Source organism: Solanum lycopersicum, chromosome 12, assembly GCF_036512215.1.
Source record: "Solanum lycopersicum chromosome 12, SLM_r2.1".
Lineage (NCBI taxonomy): Eukaryota > Viridiplantae > Streptophyta > Magnoliopsida > Solanales > Solanaceae > Solanum > Solanum lycopersicum.
Genome location: NC_090811.1, coordinates 819,141 through 844,606, shown reverse-complemented (window position 1 = coordinate 844,606; position 25,466 = coordinate 819,141). Strand labels below are relative to the sequence as shown.

The 25,466-nt window shown below is 30.1% G+C and overlaps 5 protein-coding genes and 1 non-coding gene across 6 annotated transcripts; 2 read left to right on the top strand and 4 right to left on the bottom strand.

Annotated features, from left to right (window-relative positions):
• Window positions 1-1,692: 1,692 nt before the first annotated feature.
• On the bottom strand, window positions 1,693-1,764 carry TRNAT-UGU (transfer RNA threonine (anticodon UGU)). Its single transcript has one exon. It is a non-coding gene; the product is annotated as a tRNA-Thr (tRNA).
• Window positions 1,765-3,896: 2,132 nt separating this feature from the next.
• LOC101247103 (MYB-like transcription factor ETC1) lies at window positions 3,897-5,748 on the bottom strand. Its single transcript, XM_069292782.1, has 3 exons — window positions 5,433-5,748; window positions 4,890-4,983; window positions 3,897-4,176 (listed from the first exon to the last, which is right to left on the bottom strand). Exons 1-3 carry the CDS (start codon window positions 5,485-5,487, stop codon window positions 4,089-4,091), a joined length of 237 nt encoding a protein of 78 aa, XP_069148883.1. The 5' UTR covers window positions 5,488-5,748; the 3' UTR covers window positions 3,897-4,088.
• Window positions 5,749-10,337: 4,589 nt separating this feature from the next.
• On the top strand, window positions 10,338-12,740 carry LOC101246796 (peroxidase 27). The gene is made up of 4 exons (XM_004251464.5): window positions 10,338-10,622; window positions 10,854-11,042; window positions 11,292-11,457; window positions 12,123-12,740. Exons 1-4 carry the CDS (start codon window positions 10,410-10,412, stop codon window positions 12,527-12,529), a joined length of 975 nt encoding a protein of 324 aa, XP_004251512.1. The 5' UTR covers window positions 10,338-10,409; the 3' UTR covers window positions 12,530-12,740.
• Window positions 12,741-12,940: 200 nt separating this feature from the next.
• Window positions 12,941-14,448, bottom strand: LOC138340745 (peroxidase 27-like). The gene is made up of 4 exons (XM_069292780.1): window positions 14,161-14,448; window positions 13,831-14,019; window positions 13,566-13,731; window positions 12,941-13,491 (listed from the first exon to the last, which is right to left on the bottom strand). The coding sequence occupies exons 1-4, from the start codon at window positions 14,365-14,367 to the stop codon at window positions 13,085-13,087; spliced, it is 969 nt and encodes a 322-aa protein (XP_069148881.1). The 5' UTR covers window positions 14,368-14,448; the 3' UTR covers window positions 12,941-13,084.
• Window positions 14,449-16,514: 2,066 nt separating this feature from the next.
• Window positions 16,515-18,017, top strand: LOC138340746 (peroxidase 27-like). The gene is made up of 4 exons (XM_069292781.1): window positions 16,515-16,763; window positions 16,905-17,093; window positions 17,193-17,358; window positions 17,433-18,017. The coding sequence occupies exons 1-4, from the start codon at window positions 16,557-16,559 to the stop codon at window positions 17,837-17,839; spliced, it is 969 nt and encodes a 322-aa protein (XP_069148882.1). The 5' UTR covers window positions 16,515-16,556; the 3' UTR covers window positions 17,840-18,017.
• Window positions 18,018-18,638: 621 nt separating this feature from the next.
• Window positions 18,639-24,381, bottom strand: LOC101246508 (uncharacterized). The gene is made up of 9 exons (XM_004251463.4): window positions 23,870-24,381; window positions 23,374-23,421; window positions 23,217-23,276; window positions 21,547-21,630; window positions 21,332-21,436; window positions 20,512-20,625; window positions 20,300-20,400; window positions 19,245-19,356; window positions 18,639-19,061 (listed from the first exon to the last, which is right to left on the bottom strand). Exons 1-9 carry the CDS (start codon window positions 24,362-24,364, stop codon window positions 18,933-18,935), a joined length of 1,248 nt encoding a protein of 415 aa, XP_004251511.1. The 5' UTR covers window positions 24,365-24,381; the 3' UTR covers window positions 18,639-18,932.
• Window positions 24,382-25,466: the final 1,085 nt, after the last annotated feature.

Below are 25,466 nucleotides of genomic sequence, written 5' to 3'. Positions count from 1 at the left end.
CAACTTATAAACTTTTCAGTTTTGCTTGACTCGCGCTCAATTATCAGTCCTCAATAAAAGAATCGCATACACCACTTTGATGTTATAAATCATCGTCCTTCGTGAGGTTCGTCTTATCATTATATTGATACCATATTTATCATTCCTCAAACACATGACACTTGTCACTACTTTTGCTTGATTAGACCCTAGCTTGGGCTTATCGAGCTCAAAGGAGAGTATGTATCATGTGATGAACTTGAATTATGCTCTATAAATCTTCTCACTTTTCTTTTTCTATTCTAATATGGGAATCGCTTAAAGTGTCATGCGAACCAAGTTTGTCAGCCTAACTAGAAGTTTATTGATTTTGCTACATTATTATTGAGTTGAAAAACGCGTGTAACGTAATTCTATTGAAATATCTTGTACAATAAAAGTCTTCACGAAAAACGTTGCTTTCTGAATATCTCTACAAAAAATTAAGTATTTTCTAAAAAATATTTTATTTGTATTTGATTGGTGATTGATAATTCTTCATGAGAAAAATATAATCATAGATTAAGAATAATATTAACAAATTTGTGGTAACCACTAATGACACGCAAATGAAACAATAAGTACCGACTTATAAACATGTTCAACTTGTCATTTTTCATGTACCCCATTCACTGTATTTATTTAGCCAATAATAGCTAATTTAAAGCCAAATTAACAATTATAGCTAGTTTAATTTAAAGCAAATTGATCAATTAATTATCTTTTTTCATAAGCAACTTTTCCCCATTTTCTTTATGTATACCCGTGAACAATCTTAAGAAATATTAAAAGGTCTTTGACTTGTGTTTTCATATCCAAAAACAATTTTAACTTTTAATTTCAATTTAACTTTAAATTTGTATTAATTTTTTAAATTTTAACTAATTTATTAGTATAAAATAAAGTTGATAAAGATGATCACTTCTTTAAGCATTTTGTGATTTGAATAGTCTCATTGTTTTCATATCTTTTAATAAAAAATAAAAAATATTAAACAAACTTTAGAATAATTAGATTTAAGGAGGAGCATAAAATCTTGTAGAATCTCATGTCTTTTAATTTGATGTCTAATTATTGTGATTGATATGTTTAAACAAAGTATAGCATATACTAAACTTACAATTAGGGATTAAACATTTCTTTTAAGATATATTATTCTATTTGTCACAAAGTATAATAACTTTTTAAATTTCGTGTCAAATCAGAATATCTTGACTTCGGTTAGTAATTCTATTAATTATTGGATTATTAAATATGATGAATATATATTTATGAAAATTTAGCATACCAAACTTTTTTAATACTCTGTGGTCCTTCACAATCATATGATGATTATTAAATAAAAATAAAATCTCTTATATTGCAAGACAAGAATATTCTCCTAGGTATCTATGATTATCAACTACACTAGTCTAGATATTTTTTTGTTAGTATTAGTTCCACATTAATCCGTGCGTGGATGATAATAGTGGTCGATAGACTAAATTTTTTTATATGAAGAAAAGGCTTTTCGAAATGCTACTTTCTCCCTTCAACACCTATTGAACTTTGAAAAATTCTAATCATATTTTTCATTTCAATCAAATAAATAGGTTTCCTTAATATCTTCTTTTACGATGAAAAAAAAAATATTCGATACGATGGATTGATCGCCCTCGAGCGAAAAAATTAAAATGCCCACATGCAGGATCGAACTACAGACCTTCAGTTTACAAGACTGACGCTCTACCACTGAGCTATACGGGCTCTTGTGTTTATCTTTTTATGATAAAATAGATAATATTAATAACTCATTTCACACATTAAAAAATAAAAAAGTTATAGCTTATTTAGTAAATGTTTCATTAAAATTGATAACTATTTTATAAATAACAATTCTTTAATACAAGGGTATAGTTGAAAAAACATATTGATTTTTGTATTAATTTTTTAAGATGACATTTAGCTAACTAGTAACACTTACTTTGAGACGGAGGAAATGATACGTAGAATATAATGATATACTTTTACCATAAACTCTAAGATTCTAGCTAGGTCATCTCGTAAATAAAATTAAAATCCAAAAAGGAGACATAAAATGATATCCTTGAGCATTTAAAGGCCCAAAATTTTTGCCCAGAATAATTTAAAAATCACCATTATTATTCAAAGCTAAAATATATTATGCTACTTGCATTCCAAAATTTAAATACTAAAATAATTCAAGAGTTCCTCATTTTTTCTCATAAAATTGTGTAAATTATAAAGAACTTAAGGTATTAATTTAATATAAGAAAAATAGATATCACATTTATCATCAAAATAAACAAATAAAAAAAGGGAATTTAGTGGTTGGGCCTTAACTATTTTCTTGATCAATCTTGAAAAACCAAACATAGGAGAAAATTTCAAAAATAGCCATAATTTTCAAGTATAGCCTCTTGAACTTTTAACATGTTTGGTTATTCCAAAAAAAACCTTTTAAGTTTTGACCTTTAACTTCGAAGATTTGTCGATCATTTTTCAAGATTATTGGGTGTAATTTACCAAATTTTTAGTCCCCATAATTGAAACTAAATATTGTAAGCTTCAAAATTTATAATCGTGAAGTTTCACTTATGATATTTTACGCTCCTAAACAATCATTATTTTTTTTAAAAAAAAATGACTGATGGACACTATTTCTTTTAACTATTTTGGGCTAAGATTAATATAGCCTGTATATCTAAGTCAATGAGGGCCGCCCTAATCTTTCGTAATTAATATAATATCAGAACTTTTAAAACAAAATTAAAAAAAAAAAACTAATGTATTCACAATTAAATATAAAAAATCATGTATTACAACACACGTCGTGTGTATTTGATTTTATGATCATATACCAATAAACCTTTTTGAAGATATCATACAATATTAAGATACTATTTATGAACTAATTTTTTGATTGGCTTCAGATAATATATCGTTTACTTATAATTAAAAAAATATTTTATACTTAATAAAATAATTTATGATCATACAAATGTCGAAAGATACATAAATTAAGACCGATAATACAACACGTCCACCGTCCATAGGTTTATTATATTCAAAATATTTGTGCGTGGACTAATTTACAACTATATATTAAAAACTATATGTAACTAAATATTGCAATATTGTTTTGCATAGTTTTGAGAAGATGGCAATTACATCTAAAATGGCTATAGTTCTTATTACACTCATGGCCGTGTGCCTCCTCCTCTCCGGTCCCGTGACGGGGCAGCGGCGTGGCAAGGGTGGTGGTGGAGGAGGTGGTGATTCCGGGAGCAATAACCTTTCGTCTTCCGACTATGGGTTCTTTTGTCTCCTTATATCTTCGTTATCTTATATTGTCTTTCTCTACTCACCTTATTGAGAGAATACATAGTCTGACACGCACATGAGGGGTCGTATTGAAGACGTGTTCAAATTATTGAAAATGTGTTTATTTGACAAATTTATTTTTCAGATAAGGTAATTATACATTTTAAGAATATGTCGTTGTTGTTATATGCTAGTATTTCGATTCATGAATATTGCAATTTGTTTTCGATCTTTGCTTGGTTTTGAATTTTAATTTTGGTATTCATGTAATTGTACTTAATTTTCTTATTCCCCCCCTCCCATTTTGATTATTCATGTCATATATATGTTGAAAAGTATTATTATTATTATTATTATTATTATTATTGTTAGTTGATGCAAGGCACCAAGTGACAAGTTCTATTAGGTATACCTAACACTAAATATCATTAAAACGAAAAATGATAGAAAAATAATTTATTTTCAATATTTCTATGGTGCTGAGGGTATATATGCAACATTTGTTGAGTGACAAAAATATATATACACACAAATATTTCTAACAAAAAAATATATTCGTTCTAAATCACAAAATTGAAAGTATATTTATTCCAATCCAATGTTTACTTCTTCTTTTTTTCTTTTCTTTTTTTTAAATTGTGCTTTGAAACCATCTCAAATGAAAAAGAAAATAAATAATTAAGAAGAAATTGATGATAATTATTTTTTTTCTTTTGTAACTCCATATATAGCAAAAAGAAAATATTTTATTGGCTGTTGGAATTTCTTGAGTTCCAGTACTTCTCAATTTCATCTGCAGTTCTCCCTGGAATTCTTCCAGCAATTAATGACCACCTAATCAAATAACATTATTTATTAATTAAAAATGATACTTAAATAAAATGTATTTAAAAAAATTAAAAGGGTAAATTAGCAATACTGTTTTTTTGTTATGATCTCTTTAGGACATAAAAAGAGAAAGTGGACAAGTAATATAAGGTGGTGAGAGTAATATTTAATTATCGCATCGATTGTTTAAAACAGCCTGATGTAATTTATCGAAGGATTTTATTTTTATTTTTTATTTGATGTCTAATATTCATATTGAAGTTCGACTAAATATGTATTCACATCAAAAAATCTTATATTAAGGGGTAGAACGCGAATAACAATTATTTTCCATTATATTCTTAATATTAAAGAAGTAAAAACAATATTGTAGAGGAAATCACTCTCTCTTTATTAAGAGTAACTTAACAAATTATATCTTATATTTATTATTTATTGTGATGAGAAGGAAAAGAAAAACTAAAACACAGTTAAAACAAGATGAGTAGACCACCAATCAAAATTGTATTAGAGCGATAAGTGTCTTTTTCTTCTTAATCAGATATCTTAAGTTCGAGTTTACCAAATGAAAAATAAAAACACATATAGAATAATGCATAATAATATAAATATGAAAAATGATTATTATTTTTTTCGAAATAACCTACACAAGAAAATATAGAGACAATTAAGATATATGAATTTAAATAATATAAAAATATTATACAATGATGAATTACCTCTCACCAACCAAGTTGAACATTTTAGTAATAAGGATTTCCTCATCTTGGGAAAATTCAAGCTTCAAGCTCTCTTCCTTTTTGGCCTCAAATGCTAATTAAACACATAATTGGAGACAATAAATGAGATTATTGTTAAAATTTTTGTTAAGAGAATTTAAGATACAAAAAAGTAAATAAATAAAAAGTTGAAGGAGATTAACATTTGTTAATAATATAAAGAATTAATAATTTTAATTGTATATAAACAGTATATTTTATTTTTAACCAAATGAGGTTCCTACCTTGCTACACCCCTAGGAATATTAATACTTTGAGTATTTCGATTATTGATAAATTTTAATTTTACCTTATAAAAGAATATATTACCATGTGATTATATTTAAAATTATATTACTATCAAATTTAAAGTAATACCACAAGTTTATCATAATACATGAGTACTGATATAATAAAATAGCAAAAATTTATATATTTGAAAATTATGAACTTACGATATAATAAAATAGCAAAAATTTATATATTTGAAAATTATGAACTTACGAGGGGAGTCTATGAAGGCATAATTTGATGTGCTTGAACTATCGGAATCAGCCATTAGAGATGGAAATAACTTGGCAAATATTTAAAAACAGTAGCAATGAAGAGCTAAAGAAGAATAGGTAGAACCAAACTATATATAGAGGAAAATTGCACATGGCTAGATGAATATAGCAGAATTGATTTAGTACGAGGGATAAAAAATAATAATTTTGAAATAAGATGCGATATGATTTCATCCGACATTTCTTAAGGAATCTTCCCCCGTTTCTATTTGCATATCATTATTTCAGATTTCGTTTTCTCTACGAGACTAGGTAAGTTTATCATTATATCTTTACATAATGATCTATTAAAGCCAAGTTTAAGATAAATGAATATAAAATTAATTTATTTTGATTAATTATTAAATTGACCAGAATGAACATAAATTAATCATTTAATTTTCCTATATTGATCAAATTAATACTTTCAAGGCTAATAACTCTCGAGGATAAAACAAAAAGAATAATGTTATTTATCTATTGATTTAGTGAAATGACAAGTATTAAATGACATTCATTTTCAGACGGACGACGTATAAATAGAAACAAAATGAGTATTAGTTAGTTTCAAAATAATTTATCATCCCATTACATTATAATGATGAAATAAATCATATATTTTATGTATTATATATATTGTAGGATAACTAATCTCATGATATATCTTTATCTATTCTATTCCTAATACCAAGTAAGTCTTGAAGAGCGCCCATTACCAAACAACCACTCACGAATCACTTATCATAAGACATAAGTGACAATAATCTCGAAATAACATACATAATTATTTTATTATGTGTGCATTTGATATTCACAAAGTATTAATTAGTTTCGTAATTATTTATTTTACTATTTATATCATAACGATGAATTAAATCATCTCATACATATAAATAACCAATCCAATAAAATATTTTAATCCATAAAATAACTCTATTTATCTTATTTTCGTATCAAACAAGTCCTAAAGGATTACAAAAGAATCTAAAGGACAAAGAACCCTCGTGGCCATGATTTTTGATACTAATAAAAAATAACAAGAATGGTAGTTGTCATGTGGTCCAATAAAGGGGGTAGTTGGGAAGTTATTTTTCACCAATACAACTTTTTGTAGTAGGTATTGTCAAGAAAGTTTCTCTATTAATTAATTACCACTCAAAATTATAAGGTAAAAACTTATTGAGTATTTTACAAAACTATTTCTTTTGGGAAAAGGTTGGATTTATCCTTGTAATTATATAAACTAGAGGGACTGATTAAAGAAAAAATTAGAATAGATTTGATTGCGATCTGAGATAAATTTTTTCTTTATGTAATTAGAACTGTTTAATATTTGAAAAAAAAGTCTAACAACGACTCAACGAGAAGAGGTATCAAAGGATAGTAAGGTTAGGTCGGGTCCAAGTTATCAATAGGGTTTATATGGGGGTATGGCTCGGGTTGGGTCGAATTTTATTGTCATGTGGATTGAGAAATTAAAAGAAAAAATATATTCTGACTAAATATAATTTCATGCCATATTTTGTTAACCAAATGAATGTTAATAGTAAATTTTGAACGGAAATAGCCAAAATTAGTGACCTTGTTATCCAAAAAATTTGTTTGTTATACTATTAGTAATAGTTGAGCTATCTTTTAAATTATTATCTTCATATTTAACGTATAATCAATTATAAAAAATGAGCATTTAGTCCCTTTATATAGAAAATATATTATATTAAAATTATTTTAGAAGCAAATTACCCTCAGAATTTAGATAGTGAAGAGTAGCTAAATAGCTAAATATATTAACTTCATTGTACATTTATTTTTTTATATTTTAAATTCGTTTAATGAAAATACTGATTCTAACCTTACGAGAGATATGATACAATTGCAAGAAATTAAAATTTATCAGGACTTTCAACTTTTACCTAAGCTCTCCAATTTTAATCAATAATTGTCTGGAGGACCGGGTGTCATTACGAAAAATTAAAATCGAATAGTTAAATATCAAGCCAAAAAATCAAATGCTCACTCCTAATTAACGATTCAAAAAATGGCTATTTGTTCAATTTTTCGAAATTGGCTAACTTGAAAAACATCTAAATAGACTGGACTTTATGTAGAAGTCAGGCCCAAAGGTTTAGTTGCTCACAGTTGAGCCCAAATTGAATCCAGCACAAGTTATATTATTTCTCTCAAAACCTACTCGGCATCGTAAAGAGGTCTGGATCATTCTACGTTCGAAAAATATGTTACTTACATTTCTCGCATCAACAAAAAAAATTTAAAACAAACGAAATTATACTCACAATCTTAATAACGAAAGTATTTTGTGATTGCGTTTTCTTGGGACATATTTACATCAATAAACAAAACATCTTTGTTTGATGCTCATTATCAATAAAATAAAATCATCAATATGAATAAGTACAAACAAAGGGGAGTTAGATCTTACCTTATAAATTCTAATGAGATAAATTTATTGAAACCTCAAACAAATCAAGTCAGGATCGTTTGGTAAAGTGTATAAAAAAATGCTAAATAGAGGGTATTATTATTTATTAATGTTTGTATTAGTTATGCTTACATCAATTATACATAGATCATTTCTTATGCATTATTTAATTTGGTGTATTACAATTGCATCCATTGCATAAAAATATTTATTTACCAAATATCCTTCACAATTATGATGAAAAAAAATGAAAAAAAGATTTTTGGCGATAATTATTGGATCTTTAATTAATGATAACTAATACCTAAAAATCCGTGATATTAATAATACATACCTTAATTTACAATAGAGTAAATAACTAATATTTATATTAGTTATGCATATAAAAGTAAACCAAATAAAATATAAAAATATTTATTTACCAAATATCCTTCATATTTATGATGAAAAAAAAGTAAAATTTTTTTTTAGCAATAATTGAATTTTTGTTTAATGCATAACTATTATTTAAAAAATCGTGATATTAATAATACAGACCTTAATTTACAAAAAGTAAATAACTAATATTTATATTAATTATGCATATAAAAAGTAAACCAAAGAAAATATTAATATACAGAACTAATGTATACATTATTTTTCCAAACTATTTTCTAAATACTCTAACATATTTAATTTGTTTTTCCATGTCTGAATTAATTAATAGTGATAAGCAGAGTCCAACAGCAAGTTGGTTTTGTGAGTCGATCAATACAAATTATATATACATATAAAATGGACTTTTTTTTTTAATTTATATATATTACTACCAAATTCAACAAAATAATATATATTTTGTAACTATTCCAAAGAAAAGGACTTGAAAAAAAGAATTTTATTTTTCTAGTGCCGACACAAATATAAAAGTGATACAAATTAATCTATAGAAACATGCCGTTATCTTTATTTATTAACTCACTTGATTTTAATTTCTCTAATTTACTCAACAAATTTTTTATCAAAATATTTTTGAATATATCTTTTTATGTTTGATATGTTATTTTTTAGTCATACTAATAAAAAAAATTAAGCTTATAAAAATTGAATGAACTGAGTTATGATTTTTATATTTAGTCCATCTTAATCTAGCTCATTTCAGCTTAAGTAACATGTGGCTAAGCCAATATATAACCCGTCAACTTATTAATACGATTAATCTTTTTCATTTCAAGAGTGACCAAAACATATCAACTTCACAACATTAGCATACATTTACTAAAAATAAATATTAGTGACAAACAAATTTTATAATTGAACAACAAAATCATTTGCTAATTAATTAGGGGCGGAGCAATAATAACAATAACAATAATAGATTCAACAAAATTAAGTAATTTAGAGTTAAACTTTTAATTTGATTTGTGTTACAATATGTTACCTATCCAAAACTCAGTAAGCTAATCAAATCATGATCCAAAAATTCATAAATTAAAATTTTAACTATGCCTCTTATCAACATCAAATTGATAAAAAAATTAACCACATCTATTTCATAGAAAGCTTAGTCCTCTTATGTTTTTATTGAGGGTTGTTTGGCAGTCCATTGCATGTATTAAAAAAAATTACATTAAAAATTTCTTTGCATGGGTGGTGCTAACTGCCAAATATTAAAATCAATTTTAATTTAGATGGCTTGGTATGAATTAAAAAATATTTTCTAATTTTTCATGTTTGATTAGTTAATATATATTGTTCTGAGTTTATTGTCTCTCTCCATCCATTTAACGACCTCAACCCCCAAACCTTTGTCGCACTAAGAGATATTTATTGACAATAAAGTTATAATTATAATTTTTTGTAAAAGTATTAGCGGCAATTAAGTTAATGCAGTTATTGCATCCTCGAGTCACTGAGGCTTTTAACAACATTTATATATATAGATCTAATGTTTGCTATAAATACCCATGTTATGTTATCGTTGGACATAATATATAGATCGATAATTACTTAACTGTCGTTAAATAATTGATGCAAAATCCTTAGTTTGTTATAGTGTGACGATCCTACCTGTTGTCCAGTGACGGAGTTAAGATTTTAATAAGGAAATTCAATATTTGAAGAACTAAACACATGAACTAATCGAAGGGGGTTCGACATCTATTATATACACATAAAAAATAATTTTAGTCATATATACATAATAATACTTTCCAATAAAGGGGGTTCATATGAACCCTGTCAACTGTCGTCACCCTTGAACCCCTACTCTCCACCACATAGAGTTATGTTAGGTTATACCAGTAAGTAACTCACTTATTTTCTAGAAAAATATTTTCCTTCGTATCAAACACGAACCTTAAAATAATACCAGCTTACATAACCAAAAAAGTGACATGTCACCAAATATCTTTCCAATTTAAATAGCATACATTTATGCCCCTAATTAATCATCACTTTAGACAAGCAAATTAAGAAAGCTTAATTAATTTCTTCATCTTTTTTCCTTTTTTTTTTCAAATGGCAACTCTAAATTTATTTTCTGTTTTCATAATTTATTTTGCAATTGTATTGAGATTTGTTAATTCACAAGGCCTTGAAGTAGGGTTCTACAAGAAAACATGTCCAAATGTTGAAAAAATTGTGAAAAAGGCTGTTGTTGACTATGTTTCTATTGCTCCTACTTTGGCTGCTCCTCTGTTGAGAATGCATTTTCATGATTGTTTTGTTAGGGTAAGCAAAAATATTTACTATACTATATGGTTTTGAATTTAATATATTGTGATAATGTCATATATTTAACATGTTATAACATGTTACTTAAGTAAGTATAAAAAAGCAACAATAATCACATTTCAATTACAAACAAGTTGAATTCAGCTATATATTTCATACCAGTTTTTGAAGTTCTCTATATTTTCTAGAATCCCAAGGGTTTAAATTAATTTTTATTTTTTGTGACAGGGATGTGATGGTTCAGTGTTACTTAATTCTACTAAAAGTAATCAAGCTGAGAAAGATGCAATTGCAAACCTAAGTCTAAGAGGATTCCAAGTGATTGATGCTGCTAAATCTGCTTTAGAAAAACAATGTCTTGGCGTTGTATCTTGTGCTGATATTTTAGCCTTAGTAGCTCGTGATGCTGTTTCACTGGTAAATAATTATTTTCTTCGTTTTAGTTTAGTTATCTGATTTTAACTTGACATAACGTTTAAGAAAATATAAATGACTATTAAATCTTGTGGTTTTAAATGAAAGATATGTAAAATGTAAAAATGCTCTTTATTTTCGTAAATTTATACTTATCGCGTGAAAAGTCCAAATTAAAGAATTATCAAATAAAGTTTCTGCATAATTAGTTTTTCTTTGAACATGTTAATTATGGTTTTTTTTTTTGGGCAGATTAATGGACCAACATGGCAAGTACCATTGGGAAGAAGAGATGGGAGAGTTTCAATTCTTTCAGAAGCCACAACAAATTTACCAACTCCTTTTGATAATTTCACTACTCTAAAAACAAGATTTGGTTCATTAGGTCTAAGTGTAAAAGACCTAGTTGTTTTATCAGGTAAAAATTATAATTTCATTATGATAAAAGGAAACTTGCAAAAATCGTATTAGTTTCAGAGCTAATTAGTTAATTAATTAGATATACTTTAGTTTGCAATATTACTAATCTTATCAGATTTTGGTGTATTTAGATACATATATTCGAAATACACGAGTCAAAGTTATGTTTAATTTGTTCTAGATACACTATCCAAGTGGATTCCCGTGTATCTGAATACACAACAAATCTCTCTCACCTCCCTCGCCTCCCTCTCATCTCGCTCTCTACTCTCTTATGTATCCTAGATATATGCGAATAACAACAGTTACGTACACATACATGTATCCGGGATACATGACTATTTCACTCGCCTCTCTCTATATTTTAGTGTATCTGATAGCAAAAATATATGTACTTAGGTGTATCTTCCTCAATATATGATTAAAAAAACTCTTCATTAGTGATAAGATACGTTACTATTTAAAAGTATATAGTACAAATGCATGTTTTATATGGTAGTTTGCTATGTTAAATTTGAACAGTTACACCACACTTGCAATAAATGAAAGGTTATAGATCCATATTCTTTAACTAGAATTTGCTTATAACTAAGAGACTGAACATTCTACTAACCCTATTTTCTTTAGTTATTTTTTCATCCTAACTTATTTTTCATATTAAAGGTGGACACACGCTTGGAGTATCACATTGCTTTTCGTTTGGTAGCCGTATGTACAATTTTACTGGTAAAGGTGATATGGACCCAAACATGGACCAAAAATATATAGCCCAATTGAAGACTAAATGTAAGCCCAATGATGTGACAACCACAGTTGAAATGGACCCTGGAAGTTTCAAAACATTTGACACTGATTATTACAATTTGGTTAGCAAAAGAAGAGGCCTTTTTGTATCTGATGCAACACTTCTCACAAATAAACAAACAAAAGATTATGTTTTGGCACAATTAAGTTCGAGGGGATCAACTTTTTTTGAGGATTTTGGGGTGTCAATGGTGAATATGGGAAAAATTGGAGTCCTTACTGATAAATCGGGCGAAATTAGAAAAAAGTGTGCTTTTATAAACTAAGAGGAATAATTTTGTGAAGTTATTTCTCTATCGTCATTTTTTGTATCGTTTTCTTTTCCTAATCAATTCACCAAGAATGTATCTTTGTGGTGGTAAATGTACCTTTGTTGTAATTTACTAGTTTGTTAAGTTTAATTCTACTAGCATGAATGGTCAAAATGTCATATTGTACTTTATTTAAACAGAAGATATCAAGATCCTTTGACCTTGACGAGTTTATCGTAGGTATTTTTTTACAAAATCGAGCTACCTAGCAAATCAATAGAACGATCACAAACACGACTAAAAAGTGGTTATTTATGAATTTATCTCATGCTAGCTGCGCGCTTTTTTTAACCTTTTTTGAAATTAAAAAAAAAAAACAGTTTGATACACTAAAAATAAAAAGAACAAAATGAGAATGCATGCTAGTGAGACCAAAACAATATCTTTTTATTTTGTTACATGCTTATGAATCAAAAACATACAATTTACACTACACAACGAGGACATGGAAAAAAAGATTATTCAATTGAACATAAACAATACGAAAAATGACTAAAATCAAAGTTCCTCTTAGTTTACGAAGGCACAATGTTTTCGAATTTCCCCTGCATTCCCAGTAAGAACTCCAATTTGTCCCATTTTTACCATCGATTCACCAAAATCCTTGAAGAAAGTTGATCCATGTTGATTTAACTGTGATAACACATATTGTTTTGTTTGAGCATTGCTAAGAAGAGCTGCATCAGAGGCGAATAATCCTCTTCTTTTGGCAACCATAGTGTAATAATCAGTGTCGAAACTCTTAAAACTTCCAGGATCCATTTCAACAATTGTAGTCACATCTCCAGGTTTGCATTTGATCTTCAAACGGTTAATGTAGTTTTGATCCATGTTTGGATCCATATCACCTTTGCCACTGAAATTATACAAACGACTCGAAAAGGAAAAACAATGTGACATCCCAATTGTGTGTCCTCCTATGAAAAAAAAAAAGAGAGTAAGATTATCGTCCAAGGATAGTCAGTTGAACAAATACGTATGTGAAATTTACCTGATAGAACAACAAGGTCTTTAACATTTAGTCCCAATGCACCAAATGTAGTTTTGAGAGTAGTGAAGTTATCAAAAGGAGTTGGTAGGTTTTTTGAGGCCTCTGAGAGAATTGAGACTCTTCCATCTCTTCTACCTAATGGGACTGACCATGTTGGTCCATTTATCTGTATTGCCAATTAAATATGACATTTCATTTTGATCGGATTAAGAAATTAATATATAACATATAAATTGAGACAGATAGATATAGAGTAATTAGTTACCAGTGAAACAGCGTCACGAGCAGCTAAGGCTAAAATATCAGAGCAAGATACAATGCCAGGACACTCTTTCTCTAAAGCAAATTTAGCAGCATCTATCACTTGAAATCCTCTTAGGCTTTGATTTGGAATTGCATCTTTCTCTGCTTTATTTCCTTTTGTTGAATTTAATAGCACTGAACCATCACATCCCTATACAAAAAATGTAAAAAATAAAACAAATATATTGACGCCATATGTACTTTATATGTCTCAATTTACGTGATATTTTTTATTTATAAAGAGTCAATTTAACTAATCTTCGAGCCTAGTGTATTAAATGGTAGTGCGTACCCTAACAAAACAATCATGAAAGTGCATTCTTAACAAAGGGGCAGCCAAAGTAGGAGCAATAGAAATGTAGTGTTTTGTTGTTTCTTTGACAATTGCTTCCACATTTGGACATGTTTTCTTGTAGAATCCTACTTCTACACCTTCACAATTATTAGTAATCAAAAAGAGTTGAAGAATGAGAAATGAAAGAAATTTTAATGTTGCCATTAATTTCTTTTTTCTCAACTAAATGTTTATGTTGTTATTTGCTTGAAAGGGATGATTTGAGAACAAAAACTCATGGACTTTAAATAAGAATTAAGTAGATGGTGATGCATATCAATTTTTTGATTTGCTTGAAGGGTAGATATGACATAATTGAAAGTTGATTTTATTATTTAGTAGTTAGCACCTTCTTAACTAAGCAATTTTTAATGTTTTTGTTAACAATATAAGAATAAGATTAAGAGGAATATCGATTAGTAATGTTGAGATTAGTTATATTTGATTAGTTATGGTATTCATTGTTTGATTTGATATAGTAAAGTACTGTCTTTAACCATGTTTACTCATGTAGTGATACTTTATATCTCATTTTATTACTTTGCGATCGCGTATACCAAATGAAACTTACTAATATTAAATTGAAAATCAATTTGGTATAACTATTGCTAATTTTTTTTCTCTAAGTTTATTAATGTCAAATGCATTAGGGGAATCTACAACCCACTCCCTTATTTTTCTCCTGCAAACTAAGATATACTAATCATATACCTGTGTATCATTGCTTTTATACACTCTTCAATACTTAATCAGGATTTTATAATATTCCAAATTTTCATTACAGTAGAATCTCACATCGATTAAATATATGAATTGTACTTTTCTTATATGATTTCAAAAAATCCTTCTCACTCGAGCTTATTATAGGAAAATTTAAAATCTTAATGTTTCGAAATGGTATTCGAGCTAGTTTTGAGCGTGTCAGAATCATGCATGCATCGATAGATTATGTTGTATATGAATTGTACGCGTACTATTATAATAGTCATAAGGAAATACAACTCGCATGAGTTAAAAAGCTGGAATGATAAGATTATGACTAACTAATAATAGATTAAGTCAACAATACATTGAAATACAAATTAATTATTATGAAATAAAAGAGTAAGTAGTTTAGGTATATTAAGTTTATATGGAATCATGGATAGAGTTGATAGTTGGTATGTACGTAAACTAGTGTATAGTTGTTAGAATAGCAAAGTAGAAATAATGCATGTTATATAGTGCCTAAAATATGTGTGTTACAAAAAATGTTTGGTGCATAAAGCATATTCGCGCACAAATACGTGAAAATTATAAAATAAAATCTTAAAATATCAACAAAGACCTTTTTATTTAAAAAAAAAAAAGAAACAAAATTGAGGAAGTCTCTCAAGTTTTGAAGTGTGAAATCGCAGTTGAAGAGTATAAATAAAAATGGGAGAAATATTTTATCAAAGAGCATATATAATCGACAGATTGTGTAATATATAAAATTATCCAAAATCATCGTAAATATTCAAATAACTACATTGTTTATGTGATTTTTTATTTTTTTTAAAAAACTTCCTCCATCATAGGCTAGCATAGCAGACAATAACGCGAAATCCAGGAAAGGGAGGGGGAATGAATGCCAAATCTGAAGCAAATCAAAAAGCGAATTCCCGTAGAGTGAGTCTAATGCTTCCCTTTAATCTAGAGCACTCGACCTTAATCGATCCTATGCATCAAAATAATCGAAGACACCAAAATCTAACGAGTATATATAACTTAAACAAAAATTAATACATAATTAATTACCTCCTTACTAGCTAGACCAATTTACCAAATCTTCTGTTAGGACAATTTAATTAACAAATCAACCACATAATACTAGCATGATTATTTATTAATTAAAGCTCTTAGTTGTCTTTTTCCTTTTTTTTTTGTTTCTTATTATTTCTTTTCTGGTGAATCCATTTTCTATATGCTTAAAAAAAATACTTATTTTGAGCTAATTAATTAGCCTGTTAGTCCCTAATGCATTTTCTAAAGGATATCTAGACAGTAAAAGAAATAAAATTTATTATAATTATTATAAATTCACTTCCGTTGATTTAGAAAATTCATAAATCTCCTAAACTAATATTTTCACCATAAAAATACTACATTAAATATTAGCAAAAAGAACTAACATTAAAAAAAAGTTCTTAGCTTAGAAGGTGTTAAGTGTTAACTACTAAATATTTAAAATCAGCTCTCCATTACCAACTCTATCATTTTAATAAATCAAAGGATTGATATCATAATTGTTTTCCTATTTAAAGAGGTATCATTTGTATGTTCCAATCATCAAACACTTCAAGATTTTAATTTTCTCCACAAAAATTAATATAATGGCAACATTAAAATTTCTTTCATTTCTCATTCTTCAACTCTTTTTGATTACTAATAATTGTGAAGGTGTAGAAGTAGGATTCTACAAGAAAACATGTCCAAATGTGGAAGCAATTGTCAAAGAAACAACAAAACACTACATTTCTATTGCTCCTACTTTGGCTGCCCCTTTGTTAAGAATGCACTTTCATGATTGTTTTGTTAGGGTACGCACTACCATTTAATACACTAGGCTCGAAGATTAGTTAAATTGACTCTTTATAAATAAAAAATATCACGTAAATTGAGACATATAAAGTACATATGGCGTCAATATATTTGTTTTATTTTTTACATTTTTTGTATAGGGATGTGATGGTTCAGTGCTATTAAATTCAACAAAAGGAAATAAAGCAGAGAAAGATGCAATTCCAAATCAAAGCCTAAGAGGATTTCAAGTGATAGATGCTGCTAAATTTGCTTTAGAGAAAGAGTGTCCTGGCATTGTATCTTGCTCTGATATTTTAGCCTTAGCTGCTCGTGACGCTGTTTCACTGGTAACTAATTACTCTATATCTATCTGTCTCAATTTATATGTTATATATTAATTTCTTAATCCGATCAAAATGAAATGTCATATTTAATTGGCAATACAGATAAATGGACCAACATGGTCAGTCCCATTAGGTAGAAGAGATGGAAGAGTCTCAATTCTCTCAGAGGCCTCAAAAAACCTACCAACTCCTTTTGATAACTTCACTACTCTCAAAACTACATTTGGTGCATTGGGACTAAATGTTAAAGACCTTGTTGTTCTATCAGGTAAATTTCACATACGTATTTGTTCAACTGACTATCCTTGGACGATAATCTTACTCTCTTTTTTTTTTTCATAGGAGGACACACAATTGGGATGTCACATTGTTTTTCCTTTTCGAGTCGTTTGTATAATTTCAGTGGCAAAGGTGATATGGATCCAAACATGGATCAAAACTACATTAACCGTTTGAAGATCAAATGCAAACCTGGAGATGTGACTACAATTGTTGAAATGGATCCTGGAAGTTTTAAGAGTTTCGACACTGATTATTACACTATGGTTGCCAAAAGAAGAGGATTATTCGCCTCTGATGCAGCTCTTCTTAGCAATGCTCAAACAAAACAATATGTGTTATCACAGTTAAATCAACATGGATCAACTTTCTTCAAGGATTTTGGTGAATCGATGGTAAAAATGGGACAAATTGGAGTTCTTACTGGGAATGCAGGGGAAATTCGAAAACATTGTGCCTTCGTAAACTAAGAGGAACCTTAATTTGGTCTTACTTTTTGTTGCAAAATTTGTTGTGATGGGGATTGTATCAGTTGTGAATAATTTTTTTTTCTGTTTCTTTTTATTATCGTGGGAAATCTTCTTTGTATATGCTGCAAGTTTATTTTCTTAAAGCTTGTAACTAATAAAAAATATCCTTTTGATATAACCTATAGGTGCCCATTTCTGCTAAAAATTCTCATTTCTGATTTATTGCTATTGAATTATAGTAAAATATCATTTATGTGAAAGATTATCATTTGCCTAAAGCACAATTAACCGAACTAGTTTTTCAAATGGCAAATGGTTCTAATTGAAGAAAAAAGAAAAAAAACTGGAAACAAGAGACCTGATTTTTTTTCCAGTTTCTGATTCAAGCATACAGACAGTGACACAGATCCATTTCTGCCGGAATAGAATGAAGGAATGATTCAATCTTCATTTTTTTTACTTGTTCCTATTTACTTATTCATTTTGACAAATCAAGAAAAAATAAAATAAAAAATTCTATTATACCCTCGTTTAAACTTGTTAAAAATTTTCAAATTTTAATTATCTCATTTTTGAAACCATAATTAATAAGGGTAAAATCATAGCTTCACTATGCTAATTATTGCTATCTTAATATGTGTATCATTTTTAAAGTGAACAACACAGAAAGAGTAAATAAGTATAATAAATTATCTTTCATTAACCTATTGGCTCATTCCGTTAACCCTCCTAGCTCAGCCCTGTGAGCTCAGAATTTGTTGAACATGAAGTTCATTGTGTACGTTCTCTAGAGGACAAATGAAGGAACACAAATTTTTGTATAAATTCTTTTCACTTGATGTTGTCACGTTATCAACATTCTTCCATATTTAACCAATTATTCGTGCCGCGACCAACTGTTTAGAGTTCAGATATTCAGAAAAAATTGCAAAATGACAAATTCCTATTCTCTGTGTACTGACTCAAATGCTGAAAATGCACAAGAGAAGTAGTAACAGTTCATGGCTCTCAAATATTGAAAGTCACAAGAGAAAGCCTTGATGATATTCATATTCAACGCCCTACCGACAGTTGGATTTAAAACCTCTGATGATTATTTCTTGCTTGAAACGTAAATGCCAGATATTATGGCGACTCCTGCAACAGCAACTCCAAGGGTTGTCACAATCTTCGAAACAGTTATGAGAGGTTTGGGTGACGGTATTGATAGTAGTTCCTTAACCTGTGGCAGCAGATAAGTACACAACAGATTCTTAGTAATTTTATGGGTAAGAAGCTCAGATTGAGTCATACACTATGTGAACACGAAGAATTAATCAAAGCGCTGTTTTCATATGTTTCGTGATGCACAACAGAGGATATCCAAGTCTTATTGAAATTGTCAACAAGAAGACATGTCTATTACCTCAATAGGTTGCTCCCAGTTCTTCTTGATTCCTGGAAGGTGACCCTTGCCAACAACTGCGACAACAGAGCTGTGTTCACGGGCAACTTTTAGTAACATTGATGACATAAACCTGCATAGAGAGAGGGGAAGATTCTTCAGATTTATTAGGTGATATAAGTAAATTACTTTCAAGATTATCAAGTGTTAAAGCCAACATGTCGGTTCAAACACTCACACTACATTTTAATTTTTTACAAAACAGGAAGAATGACGTTACTACTAGTCTGCTTGATTAGACAAATGAAACATTTGTTCCAAGCACTAACATAGGACTTACAAATCATTGGTGATTACAATACTATAGCTGAATTAGTTGAAGACTGATGACATTTAAGCTAAAGCTTATAAAAGCAAGATATAACTTTTTTAGTCCAACCAAACAATCACAAACTCGTACATCAATGGCTTTTTCTTGGCAGTTGGTATTACCCCCTTCATTTTTCTGTTGGGTGGGGGATGTTAATATCTGTTACCGCCATAAGATATTGAAATTCATTTCAGTCTAAGGGAGTACTATAGTAACACTGGCTTTATTTATGGGAAAACTAGAAGCAAACAAAGGAAGTGATAAGTATTAATGCTCTGGGGAGACAAGAAGTGAACAAAGGAAGTGACAAGCAATGAAACATAGAGATTCCTTGAGAAAACATTCATTAACCCTTCACCTAAAGGAGCACAACAGTCAGATAGAGCAACACTCTCGTGCTCTAGACCTCACAGACATATGAGTCCCTTGCTCATATTATTTGAGATTATATAAGTACATGAAAAAGACATTGTCCAACAGCCTATAATCAAACGTTATGTCAATCCATACTAAGAAGGAATAACTAAAAACAAAAAACTAATCAGAGCATTCTCAATGTTTTGATTTGGAATGACTTGGTCTTATAAAAGCCATCTAATTCTAAAATCTTTACGAATGGCAGAGCTGAAAATAGGTCTCTGTTGTGTGTGTGTATGTGTTTGCGGGGGGGGGGGGGGGGGGATAGTATGCAAGTGAGAGGACTAACTGATCTCGCTCATGAACTAGGGTATCCATAAGAGTAGGGAACTGCTTGCTCATTTCTTGAATCACAAGAGTCAACATGTCAACATCATCCATATCCTTCAACTGCCCACCAAAATAGTTTAACATAAGTAACATACAAATATTCTTCTTCATAAATGAAATTACTTTATGCAGAGTAGGACAATCCTATAGAATCTTATGCAACAAACCTACCATTTTGACGAGATCTTCAGGCTTCGGTAAAAAAACTGCTTGGAACAATAGAGAGTACACCAATTTTGTCTTGTGCCAAAGTGGCATTTTTGCCCATGTTCTTCGTAATGTCACCTGTTCATAATACAAGATACAACAATTCATTATACTGAAAAACAAACGAAAAACCAAAGATACAAAGCAAAGCAGCAGATAATATGCAACTGTTTTTTTCTTTTCTTCATGCGGAATCTGCTACCAAAGAAAGTGTAATTGTTAGCTTATAAATCATGCATAAGAAACCATATATGTTCATAGAGATGTGCTCCAGCCTCCATGAAAGTTGTACTCTAGTGCATCAGAAAAAGATAGATAGAGAATAGAGAGAAATAGAGAGAGGATCAGTGCAGCAGTATCTGGAGGAATTTTGATTTATTTTCTGATCCATCTGTGGGATTATACTGGCATGTTCTTGACTTCTTGTTGTTGTTTGCTCATTCATCTGGAATGATTGAATTTCGAGAACATCAAACACGTTTGTTCTCCAATAGCCCTTATCCAATAAGCAGAGTAAAGTATTCAAAAACACAGATGATTAATGTTTTCTAGAAATTATCTCAGGGAAAGGAGAGGAGAGAAAGAGACGAGGAGGAAACGCTTCATACTTATCAACTCTGATGTTTACCCTACAAACAGGACACCAATCTCAACTTTTCCATGATCACAGGGGCATGTGGTGATGTAAAAACATTATCCAGTAAAAGCAGGGATGCACATGATCAATTAGGAGACACCAAAGCAAACTGACCAATTAATAACGGAATAAGTGATAATGTCTTACTTGCACGGGCCGGTCACCGAGAATCACTTTACCACCGTACTTCATTGCTTCTTCATATGCCACACGAAACTCAGCCCCGGGAAAAACCTCAAGCTTGGTAGCAACCTAAAACGCCACATAGATTCAATAAGTGATCAGCATTCCACAGCACTAATATTAAGGAGTAACATATCACTTCTGAACTGTAAGGACAACTTTTGAGATTATGGTCATGCCTTGGCAAGAAACCAGCTGTAGAGTATCCCAAACAGATTTTGTTTTTTCTTCCACATCTCCACCATTTCTCCCATTGTTGGTACCTGGCCATATCAGAGTCGGGTATGTTAAATATTAACCTAAAGAGGAGAAAATGGATCCACCATTACATCTTTCATCAAACAAAAATCAAAACTAAATGATACAAACACCAGCAAATGAAAATACTCAAATTGAATGATAAATCAATCAAGGACAGAATCTCAGAATATACTTATCTGATTCTATAACATAGAAAGAAAAAAAATAGGTGTAATTAATATGTTTGCTTAGAAAATTAAGACATTAAAAAAATAGGTGTAATTAATATGTTCGCTTAGAAAATAAAGACATTAATACCGTGATGCCAAAGAACATATGCACAAAAGAGAGACAGAGAGAATACAGTGCTCTGGTATAGCCTATATCAAAAAAGTCATTTCACTTTCCATCTACGTCCATGACCGAGTTGACATATATTAACATACACATTAGATACACCCTTGATTGAATCTGGATTGTTCTCATGGCCAGTCCACTGGAACATGTTAATCTATTCATATGCCTCAGTAATTTTAATATAAGACTTCCAATAAATGAATCCGAATTGCAAAACGTAAAGGTAAGAGAAGAATGGTGACTTAACATGTGCATACGGAATACTAAAGTGAGACAATCACAAATGACACCAGTTGATATCTACATATGTATTGCATGTGCTTCAAGTTTGATGAATCCATAGAAGTTAACAATAATGACAGGAAAATAAGGAGCATGCCTCCTCACAGCTAAAAGTTCCTCTTCTGTTGGGGGGTTGAGAGAGAGGAGACATCTAATGGAGTTGTCTTTGTTATGAAGGATAAAAAACTCAAGATAGTAAAATAAGGACACATAGTGAAAATAACACCAGCCAAAATTAGCTCAAGCCTGACCAAATGGAACCCAAAAGCCAATCCTGCAGAGTTTGATTCCAATTATCAATCTATTATAAGAGAAAAACCTGGAGATTCATATTAGCTTGAAAGTCTATCTAATTAAACGAGTTCCCAAAGTTCAATATCCAGAAAAATGTCAAACCTCTGTCATCCAAGGAACTCAAGCAGACATAGTTAAAAACCTTAATTTGTTTGGAACAATGTTGTGAAAGGTGATTGCCTCGTCGCCAATAGCGAGAGGCGAGCTGACCCTTCATCGCCTATTAGCTTTGTGGTGAATCGTCTTCAAAAGTTGATGTCATGGCGAGAAAGGCGTCGCCTTCGGTATTTTCTTTGTTTTTTTAAAAAACCGACAAATTTAGGAATTCTCACTCTGTCTCTCTCTCAAACCCAGCCAAAGGAGCACATCTAGTTGAAAGTCCTAAATCTAAAATATGACGTAACTATACTATCCATTTTTTCACTTCTTTAATGTCGTCATTGCTTGCGAGAAATACTGCGTACGCCACGGAATACATCAACTCTGAAACTTGATCCTTTTTCCTCAAAGGACTCCTTATACCAGCTAGGAAATAATTCTTTGCTTGTTTACAACAATGGTTTCCAAAATGCTGGATATTCTCCTAAACAAATAAATTCTTCTGTTTCCCATGCTCTCTGCAAACGGCATGAATTTGGGGATAATAAAAAGAGAGATTGCCAATAGAAAAACTGACCTTTAAATTCTGAGGTGTGAGTATACCCACCCGACCTGAGCATAACTCCAAGAAGACAACCTGTCATCAACAATTCAGTATTAATCACACTTGCCGTTCAACACATAAAAAAGAGAAAAATATAGCATGCACCACAGGCGGTTGTTAGAAGTACGACCTCTGGTTTCAAGAAATTGATCACTGCTTCAACTTCTTGGCAGGATTCCTGTAACCATGCATAGTTAAGATGATTATACACCCTTTATAACTCAATCTGTATTACATCATCAGTTTCCTTAATATGAACAATTAACTGGATTAAAGGTCAATATTTATATATACAGGTCACATATAAAGCTTCAAACTTTATCAATCTAAGCAAGATAAAAGACAAAATAAGAGAGACAACGTATGAAATTAAAGAAAGTACATATTCATACACGCTTCGTTTATATGATGAGGCATGGGAACCATCCTATTCGTCACCAGCTAAACAACATCTCATCAACAATGCTCACAAGATATCTAATAATAATCCTATGTTGTTAGATCATCATTTCAGCAAAGTGTTATTGCTGATCAACAAATTCCATCTCCGCTAAGAAGCCTTATGCATAAAAAGTACTTCAAGTGTGAATACTAAAAATGCAGCAATTTAAGAAGAGTAAATTTACCGAAGAAACGTGAGCAGTGCCAACAACATACACATCGCAAATGCCTCCATTGGCAGAAGAATCACAAGTTAGCATCATTACACTCCTCGACAATTCCTCCGGCAAAACCTTCCTTTCATAGCCTTCTCCTTCACCTTCTACATTCGCCGAAATTACCTCTTCAGCTCCTTGCTCCTCCACAACACTCGCTTCCGAGCCTTCCGAATTCAAATTAGCAACTTCTCCATCAACGTGAACAAAATCCTCCACCACCGACGCCGTCATCGGACTAGAACTCATCTCCACCGGCATACGCCTCCCGATGACCGCCGAGTAGGAGGAGGAAGATTTGCACTTCACGGAGATCGATAAAGACGAAGGACCTACGACGGGAAAATTAACGGGGAGAGATTTGACCGGAAAATGACGACGGTACGGTGAGCCGGTTAATGAGTTGAACCGGTTCGACTCGGCCGAGTTGAGAAAGGTGAGTTGGCGAGTCAATCGACGAAGCATGAAGATTTTAACATGTAACCGTTTTTATTTTACTGTTTTTATATACCTTGCTTTGGACACAGCAGATCATGACACGTGGCAAGATGGTGTGACTCTACTGGTTTGCTTTTGTCATACCTTACTTTATTGCTAAGTTTTTTATGTTATTTTTTTATTTTACAACGAGAAATCATAGTTGATATTCTTTCATTGAGTATAAGTAAAATTTCGCTTAAGGTAAGTCGGTGAGATAAGCTCGATTTAAAAGACAAATTTATTATTATTACTGGCAGGAAGTAAGACCTCCAACATGAAAGTCCCAAAATTCAAATTACTGAGCCATCCCAAAAGGTTAAGTTTTGTATGTTATGACGATAACTGTTTGATATGCGTGACAAGATATTAAACCAATACATTATCACTTGAATTGTTCAATTTGCATAATGGGATAGAAAACAATAATATATCAAATTTGCACATTATAACTTCGAATCATTTGATATGTGTAATAAAATATACGAAAAAGGGTCTAAAATACCCTTGAAGTATTAAAAATGGTACAAAATTACCCTTCATCCACCTATTGGCTCTGAAATGCCTTTTTCATCCACCTATTGGCTCCAAAATACCCTTGTCATCCACCTTTGAGTTCAAAATTGACCACTTATTTAATGATTTTAAATTTAAACTATTTTAATATTTTTAAAATACTTGATGTTTAACTATTGGTTATAATTTAATTTATTTGTATTATTTATAAATCACCCCACTACCCACCCATTACTAACTAAACTCCACCCAATTAATAATCCAACTATAATATCAAAATCGTCATAAACACTACTAAAACACGATGAAATTATAGATTAATGAAAATGACATCCAAAATTTTTCGAGTCCGAATCGAAGCCCCAATTAAATTTATGTTGAGCCGCTTATTTAGGAGGACACTTTCAATTTGATTCTCTTTCAAGATTGAATTAGAAATTTATGATTAAAGGTAAAGAAGTAATACATCCCGAATTAATTCATGCACTTTTTTAAAATATAATTTTATTAATATTTATGATTTGTTTTAAAACTTTTAATATATTATTTTGAAAAAAAGTTACCTATTAAGTAA